The 8,920-nt window shown below is 43.4% G+C and overlaps 2 protein-coding genes across 2 annotated transcripts in view; both read left to right on the forward strand.

Annotated features, from left to right (window-relative positions):
* Positions 1-303: 303 nt before the first annotated feature.
* Positions 304-7,483, forward strand: LOC107090916 (synaptotagmin-15-like). The gene is made up of 7 exons (XM_015384557.1): positions 304-509; positions 590-729; positions 2,467-2,759; positions 5,490-5,657; positions 5,743-5,851; positions 6,549-6,731; positions 7,344-7,483. The coding sequence occupies exons 1-7, from the start codon at positions 304-306 to the stop codon at positions 7,481-7,483; spliced, it is 1,239 nt and encodes a 412-aa protein (XP_015240043.1).
* Positions 7,484-8,491: 1,008 nt separating this feature from the next.
* Positions 8,492-8,920, forward strand: part of nat9 (N-acetyltransferase 9 (GCN5-related, putative)) — a 3,321-nt gene continuing 2,892 nt past the window's right edge. Inside the window, exon 1 of the mRNA XM_015384562.1 lies at positions 8,492-8,626. Coding sequence (XP_015240048.1) covers positions 8,550-8,626 — 77 coding nt within the window. The 5' untranslated portion in view covers positions 8,492-8,549. The remainder of the gene's footprint in view (positions 8,627-8,920) is intronic.

Below are 8,920 nucleotides of genomic sequence, written 5' to 3' on the forward strand. Positions count from 1 at the left end.
CCAGATTTTACCACAATCTTTTTGAATCAGTCTATTACAAATACATACATAACACAACAAAAAGGTGTTTCTTCCCAGAGGCCGCTGTGGCTGTTTTTCCGGCCCTGCAGATAGCAGCATGGTGAGAAGCGGCCAGCTGCACCAACACCTCACTGCTCCTCAGGGTCGCTAACAGTTTAGGTAGAACGCTAAGCGGCTGCTTCTTGTTTGGACGGCAACTCTGAAGGAAACATCTATCATGACTGGTGAGAAACTATTACAGACGCTTCTCTAACAGGCCTGTGCCATTAAGGAAAAGCTGAGATGTGTGACTGTTCAGACCAGGCGCTGTTGCTCGCTGTGGGTCTGTCTGTGGGTCTGCTGTCCTCGGTGCTGCTGCTGATTCTGCTGATGTGCTGCCTGAGGATGAGGAAGAACAAGCAGGATGAATATCAGGAGCTGATCAGCATGGTGCCATCGGTACCTGCTCACTCTGCTCCAGTCATCCCTGTCTCTCAGAGTGTCTGCAGGTCAGTGACAGGAAATGGATTCATTAAAAGAGACTCAGACTAACAGTTTCATGAAAGCGGTTTTATTTCTGTGTTTGAAGGCCAGATGAAATCCCCTTTTCTTTACCTCCTCGCTTCATTCCACAAAATGCTGAGTTTCTGAGGGATGATGAGAGCGAGGAGAAGAAGTTGGAGACGCAGCGAGACGTTCTGGCTCACCGCGGCTCGCTGTCAGTAAGAAGTAGGTCACAGGTGATGAAGGTGCTGCACCAGTAGGATGCTTTAAATCAGTAGTTAGACCTCCATTATTACCTCTCTGAAGGACAAGATCAAATGAATTTAGTTTTTACTATTTACCATTAGGCTAAAATAGGCAGCTGCCTAGGGCCCCCGAGTTCCTGGGGGCCCCATAAAACTCTGTTTCCATGTATGGTTAATACAACTATTCTTTATTTGTGCACATTAATTATGTTTTTGATAAAAATCCTAAAATGCCATCAGAACGCTGATAATATTCAGTGTGTCTCAGCGGGTCGGCAACAGGAAAATTAACAAGCAAAACATCCATATTTTCTAAATAAAGACTAACTATACTTTCCTACAGCCTTTGCTAACATATATTTAAACATCCGGAATATCTAGATTAAAAGGTATTGTGGATAAAACTCAATCATCATTGTCATTACTTACCTGCTTGTATCAATAAACATTCTGCATAAAATTCATATTTAGAATCACTAATATCTACATATATTGATTATTTGATTTCTTGATTGAAGTTGAAGTTTTGAAATTTTTTATTACATTTTTTATTTATCTTTGATTTCACTGAGGATTCCTAGATGACTTGCAGAGACACATAATTTTCTCTTTACCCCATAAAACACAAAATCTTGTTCTGAAGAGCATGAATTCTGTACTTATCATCTTTGATGTTAATATATTGATGTGTATAATTAACCACAAAAAAAATGTAATGTTTTGAATATTCCACTTCAGAGTATTACTGCTGCCACCATCTGCATGAGAGGGAAAAAATGGTAGGGGTGGCCACAGGGGTGGCCAATGATTGGCTAAGGATGGCCATGGCCACCCCTGGCCCCCCATCTAGCTCCGCCCCTGCATGCAGCTATTATTTCATCCAAATGAAAAATGGAGAACAGATAAGCAGATCATGGCTTGTCTACAGTGAAAAGAAGGACTGGGTTATTTACTTTGGCCTTTTTGGAAACACAGGAAGGAGCAATCAGCTAAGTGAGCTTAGTGCTTGGAAAAAATCTTTCATTCCTTTAGAGACAGCATGAAAAGTCAGCTGAGTACAAAACATAGAGAGGAAAACAAGAAGAAAAGGGACAAGAAGAGAGGGACACAACCTAGAACAGATAATGGATGTCTATTCTATTAACATTTCTACATCTGGAGAATGGGGCTGTTTTATTAGACTTAGACAGATTTTATTTGTAATTTTTCTTTACACAAGTGTAAAACAAAAAGAAATTTGGTTTGGAACAGCTCTCTGGACAATGTTCAGAGAGCCCCCTGCCTGTCTTTGCCTAGGGCCCCACATTTCCTAAATCCGCCCCTGCTTACACTGATGGAATTTAACCCACAGCAGAGAACAAAAGGTTATAAAAATACTAAATGTAAATACTTTTTAGGATGTTAGACAAATATCAACCTGTGAATGGAGCCATGGTGAGTATTCTGAGGTAGGGAGGATGCTTCAAAAACCCATCATAAAGATCCCAGTTTTAATCAAAGGTCAATCAAATACATTTTAGTTATTTTTTTGTAGCTAAAAAAAAGCACAGAAATTTACAGATCCTGCACTAAGATGGCGGCAAGTGATTAACAGACAAATGCAAACAGAAGGATTCTGGAGCGGATCTGATCTCAGCAACAAGTTTTTATTTCAGTCCATCAACGTCTGAATGAACTAAAAACTGATGAGGTCGTGTGCTTCCCCCGTTTTCCTCAGGTTGGTACCCTGTGGGGTCGCTGCTAACGGGGCTTTACTCTGGGACCCCTCTGAACGAGGTGGTGCCCCCCCCTCCGGGTATGGCCACCCGCCTCTGCTTCTCTGTAGAGTATCAGCACAGCAGCGAGCAGCTGGTGGTCTCCTTGCTCCGCCTCAGCAACCTCCTTCCCCGTTTCCACAGCAACAAGACGCTGGTCGAGCTCCGGCTTCTGCCCGACGACCGGAGGCCCCGGCAGGCGAAGGCCAGGGCCACGGGGCCCGACCCAGAGTTTAACGACCGCCTGATATTCCAGGCAAGGCCATTTGATGTTCTGAGAGGTTTATTTATTTTGCAATGTTGTTAAAAAGCTCAAATCAGATGCACTATCCCATTTTTAACCTGAAGAGGGCGCCAACCAGGCAGTTTAGTCCTTTAAAGGAAAAGTCCATCAGCAGGAAGAATCAATGGATCATTATTTATACCTAAAACTAATACGATTGCAGTGAGTTAATGAATTTAGTGATAATCAGTAAAAAAATTAGAATAATATTTTTCATCACGATCTCTGAATCTGGGAGCGGCCATTTTTGCCCAAATATAGTAGCCCCTCCCTCCTGCCATCTTCCAGCAGTGACGTCACGGTGCGGTAAGCCTAGCGCCATTCTCCCCGCTTTCCAAGCTAAATCAATGGGAACTACTAGACACATCTGCAATCAACAACAATTATTGAAGATTTCCAGAGGACTTCACCATTGAAATTCACCAGAGCTATAGTGAAACTGACAATGCCCACGTGCATGGCAGCTGGATGCTGGAATACATCGGGTAAAAGTGGAAAAAAAGAGTTATTCCACCTTTCTGATTCCTGATCCTCCACGGACGGGTTGGTCGTTGGATCGCCAACTTGAAGAGGGAGGATTTGCCATCGAACTTCTGGCCAGAGAAAAAACCCGTAATATGTAGCCAACATTTGGAAGAAGAATGTTTTCAAGATGACTTGGATAATAGCGCGTTGTGACAAACACCAGATACAGCACTGGGACTTGATCAACAGCCGATACCGCACCGTGACAATGTCACTAACCAGTAGGTGGCAGTAGTGTTCTTTGACAAACATGGATGCCTCCAGTAAAGCACATTCACATGAAAATTACTCTGAATTAAAAACACTGATCATTTATTGAACAGGATGGAATCAGTTTATATTTAAAGAACTTTCAGAAGTTTGAATTCTGAATATGAGCGACTTTTCCTTTAATAGATGCACAGGGCGTGGACTGCAGTTGTGGTTGATGATTGAAAAGGTACAACTTAAGCATTTCCTGGTGGTGATGAAGCAGAACTTCTTTGTTTTTTTTTGTTTTTTTTATCTCATCCAAACTGTTTCTTCAGGTTCTATCGTGCATTAAGTGAATCCGCCTTATAAACCATCAACAGAACCTCTATCAATGAGTCATTGGACAAACTTTTCCTTACGCTCACATTTCTGTGTCAAAATTATCTTTAAATCGTCTCAAAGGTTTTTCATCAGCTCTGAACCAGAATGTCAACCTGTCTTTCAGAGACATAGACAGGTTTCGGGTATTACAGTCCATGGATCCGTTCGTCAGGTTCAATCTGCATATTCTCTGAGCCAAAACAAGACTTTGTTTTTGTTCCGCTCTATAAAACCTGGAACTAAACGCTATTTCTGACATTTTGAATTGAAAAATCTTCCTGGATGGAAGAGAAACATCTTCAAACTTGGAAACAAAGTCCAGAGGATTGATTTTTTTTACTTTTTTGGAAAAACTGCTTCACCTGACAGTGGCGTCGAATGGTTGACAGTTCAAGCCCCATCTGTGGCTTTCAGTGTCGTTGTGTCCTTGGGCAAGACACTTCCCCTGCATTTTCTACTCAGAGTGCCTGGTGGCGCCAGCGTACAGCAGCCTGGCTTCTGTCAGTGAGCCCCAGGGCAGCTGTGGCTACAATGTAGCTCACCACCATCAGTGTGATGCTACGTTCACACCGGACGCAGCAGAAGCAGCGAGTTTACATGCAAAGTCAATGGTTGACGTGCGTCAAGGCGCAGCAAAATGTCCCGCAGCGCGTTTTGAGCAGCTGAGGCAGCGCGTCCGGCGCGTTTAAGCATCTGACGCGCTGCAAACGCGCCGCAAACGCGCTGCTGCTGAAGATGGAAAAATGTAACTTTAGCTGCTGGACGCGCCGCGTCAACCATTTAGAGACGCTGATCTGGGAGCTGGCAGCGAGAGAGACACATCGCTGATGATACAGAGTGCTATTATCACTCCTCTGAAACAGTTTATTAACGCCTAAATTAACTTAAAATGTAGAAACCTGCCGGCAGAATATGTTGGCTTTTATTATTTAGATAAAAAACACCTACCAGCCGCCGCGGTGAACCGCGAGGAGGCGACCCGGCCAGAGGCTGCTGTTGAATGGGATTCCTAATGACAGCGCACCGCTGGTATGTGGGGGTCTGAGCGGCTCCGACAGAAATAATATTGGAAGGCAGGATGATAATCTGAATGAACTGTCTGCACTGATTACGTATTCAGGTGGATTTTCTCACTTAAAAACATATTAAAACTACTTTATTCCCACTGATCACAGCAAATACAGCTACAAGGCAGAGAAAGGATAGAGTAGCTCCGCCCAACGCGCGTCAGACACACTTTTGCACCGCGCAGCCAGAGCAGCAAAGCTGCTTCAGCCGCGCGTCAGAACTAACTGGTACAAGCAGCAAAAATGAAGCAGCAGACGCGATTTTGCTGCTTTTGCTGCGTCCGGTGTGAACGCAGCATGAGAGTGAATGACTGAATGTAGAGGAAACGCTTTGGTTAACTCATCTGAACAGAACAAAGCCCTATATAAGAACAGGAAATTTACAGTTTTAACAGAACCCTAAATACAGAACTCAGAAAAATGTAAATAACAGTGAATGATGACGGGATCTGTGAGTCAAAAATCTGTTTTCTTATATTCTGTAGCCTGAGGAAGGACATGTCTGTTTCGTGTGTGTGTGTGTGTGTGTGCCGTACAGGTTTCAGCAGTGTGTGTGTTCCAGTGCACCCTGAGTGTGTGTGTGCTGAGTGTGGAGAAAGACGGGAAACGACATGCTGTAGGGAGAGTGCTCCTTCCCCTCGATGGGGAGCTGAGTCAGGCCGGCAGAGTGCTGTGGAAGGACCTGGATCCCGAGGAGGAGACGCAGGTGAGCGCCGTCACACACACGCCCAGCCCTCGATGAGACGGTCCACATGCTCACAGGGGGGGGTCTGTCATCTGATGTCCATCAGGGTTCAGAGCTGGGAGACGTGCAGGTGTCCCTGAGCTACAGTTCGTCTCTGCAGCGCCTCTCAGTGGTGGCTCTAAGAGCTCGGGGCCTTCAGCTCCTCACAGATGCTGGTATGTCAGGTTTCATCTTCCAAAAGGCTTTTACCGCAAAACGTTACGCCGGGCTTACACTGCACGATTTTTTTCCCTTTTTGGGTCAATTCTAAAGCTGTGCAAGAACTTTTTGATCGGGCCACATAGTGTACAGTTCAGCCTCTCACGACTACCTCAAACATATTTGAAATGCAGTCGGACGTCATAAGGTGGTGGTGGGCAGATAGCTTATTGCACAAACAACGATTCTTCTTCTTCTTCTTCTTCCTCTCAGATATAAACCCAGCAGCATGGCGGGGGGGCAATGAGTGAAATGGAGTTCTTTCTGTCAAACTGTCAGACCGTAGTAGCCACGTTAGCTCAGCCATGTCTTTGTCCAAATACGTCGTCTCCTTTTCTTTTTAGGGCTTTCAGCACTAAATTACCCAAATATTTAGGCAGCGTGTTTCACTCTAGTGAGCTTCATATTCCTCTTCTACTCGTTTGGCTTCCGGATAGACGAGTCCGAGTAGCACCATCTCACTGCGGAGCCGAGTCCCACCTGGTTTTTAGACGTACAGTGCGAGCAGGTAGATCGCATCAGAGCGTAGTGATGAGGAAACCGAAGAGGCTCGTCGTACAGTGGGAGCTGTAGCTGCGTGCAACGATTGAAAAAAATCAGTGTATGCCCGGCTTTAGCCACAAGCAGCTAACAGCAAGCCGTCTACCTCTGCAGGCGTGTGCGTCCAGGTGAGCTTGCAGATTCACACTCAGGCGGTAAAGACGAAGCGTAGCTGTCTGGTGAGAGCAGAACAGGATCCCAGCTTCAACTACAGGATGACCTTTAAACTGCGACCGCAGTGCTTGGACGATGCCTGCCTAAGATTTGAGCTGCAGCAGCCGAACGACAGCCGCAAAGGTGAAACGCGCTCTAAACATAGAAAAAAACAAACACTGAAAACATATATTTCTGGCATTTATGTATAAAAGGCCATTAGATAATCCACTGTCACAGCTATGAAGAAAGTTATGATTGTCCCTACTGGTAACAGGTAGTTCAACTATTAACCTGATCACCATCAGGGTGAGAGCCTCTGAAAAGCAGCAGTTTGGGCAGTTTGTTGTTTTCACACAACGGCAACAAGGAAAGATATCAGCAATCACCTTAGAGGATCAGCTGATTATGCCGATTTGATCATGAATGTTTCTACGTGTTCATCACAGGATCAACAGCAACAAAACGTCTAATGCTTCGATCCAACCAGCTTCAGTTTAGATCTTAAAGCAGCACAGACCAGATGAAGCTACTATGATGAGAAAAAGAGAGTGGAAGAATAGGTAGAATGAAGCAGAATGATGAAAAGGGGTCTCTATGTCCTCCAGCAGTCTAAGCCTATAGCAGCAGAACTTTAGAGATAGCTCAGAGGAAGGGTCAGAAACAGAGAATTGACTGAACCTTACATCATAAATGTTGAAATACCACCTTAAAGTTAAACCTTTGACAGAGATCATTCACTGCTGTTGATTTCAGAGCCTCCAGCCATCCTGGGAGTTCTGGTTTTGGGTCCCTTCATGTACGCCAGGGGTCTTCAGCTGCAGCACTGGATGGACATGATCAACAAGGCACAAGAGCCGGTGAAAATGTGGCACGGACTGAGCAGGCCGATCTGAATCCCAACAAGGCAAACGGAGGACAAAGAAAAGAAACTCTGCTGTGGTGGGAACATTTAGATTTCTCTGCTTTCATATATTTAGTTATGCTATTTATCCAGTGAAAAATGTTTTTACTCAGGTTGTTTGAAGACAAGGCATACTTATTCCCGCGACAAGCCGAATTGTTTCTCAAGGTTTGTTAAAGTGTGTGTGATTTTTTTTGACTCTGATACAACCTGCAGTTTTTTCATCGACATAAATAAGGAAGAAAAACTCTTGTCTAGTCAGAACATCCTGCTGGTGTGACGACTTAAATGTCTTGTTCTTAATTTACTTTGCAAAGTAAATAAAATGCCGACTGAGTAAAATCCACCGATCTCTGTTTATTTAACTAATTATAGTAGTGTATAGTTCAGTAATATATATATATATACACATTATATATACATTAATTCCTGGATGGGAAGAGAAACGTCTTCAAACTTGGAAACAAAGTCCAATGGATTGATTTTAAACTTTCTGGAATGACTCTGACCTCGATGACTGAGGATCTTCACCAACATGTTCCTATAAGCATAAGAATAACAACCAAACAGAGGAAGAATACTAATTCCAATAATACTAAATGTTGAAAATTGTAAATCATATACCAGTCTTATATTTACATTTTATCACAGCTGCACTTAAAGTGGAAATGTCTTTTTTTAAAGATCATTTTTTATATATATTTTTTTTTTATTAAAAAAAAAATAAAAATGGAATGTCTTGAGAGCTGTACTGAACGAAATTTCTATTTGTATACACTCTGTGAGTACAAATGACAATAAAGTGTAAGTCTAACCCTAATTTCATTACAAACTCCTGCATGTTTAGTTTTATGATATCTGTTTATGTATTTTTTAAATGTGTCTAAAAAAGGAGCAAAAGAGACTAAATTCTAAGAACCTTTTGTCTGGACTTGCTGCTGCTGTCCAGCAGATGGCGCTCCACCAGTCTGGCTCACTGAGCGCAGCCGCAGACGGAACCGTAGAGTAAGAACCCGGAAGTTATTCAGTAGCTGGAATGAGGCTGTAATCAGACCAACATGAAGATAAATGAAAACACTTTACTGGAGGGAAACAGAGTCTTACTGGTTCCATACAATGAAGAGCATGTTCCCAGGTCAGTGATGGATTTCCTGCTGCGGCTCACAGTCCGGCAGCTTCGCTTTGGTTCCCCGTAGAAGCGATACGTTCAACTGATAACAACCGACCTGCAATAAACTAAAATAACCTAATATTACTTCTAACGCGTTAATGAGGCATATTTATGCCTTATTATCTAGTATTATTATCATAGTATCTAAGACACATCATTGTCAAACTTGATGCTGCGTTGATTCTGTCTCGCAGAATACTGACACCTGCTGGACATTTGTAGACACTGCAGGCAGCTTATTGGACAGAATAAATGAAT

This window comes from Cyprinodon variegatus, unplaced genomic scaffold (assembly GCF_000732505.1).
Source record: "Cyprinodon variegatus isolate N-32 unplaced genomic scaffold, C_variegatus-1.0 Scaffold316, whole genome shotgun sequence".
NCBI classification, from domain to species: domain Eukaryota; kingdom Metazoa; phylum Chordata; class Actinopteri; order Cyprinodontiformes; family Cyprinodontidae; genus Cyprinodon; species Cyprinodon variegatus.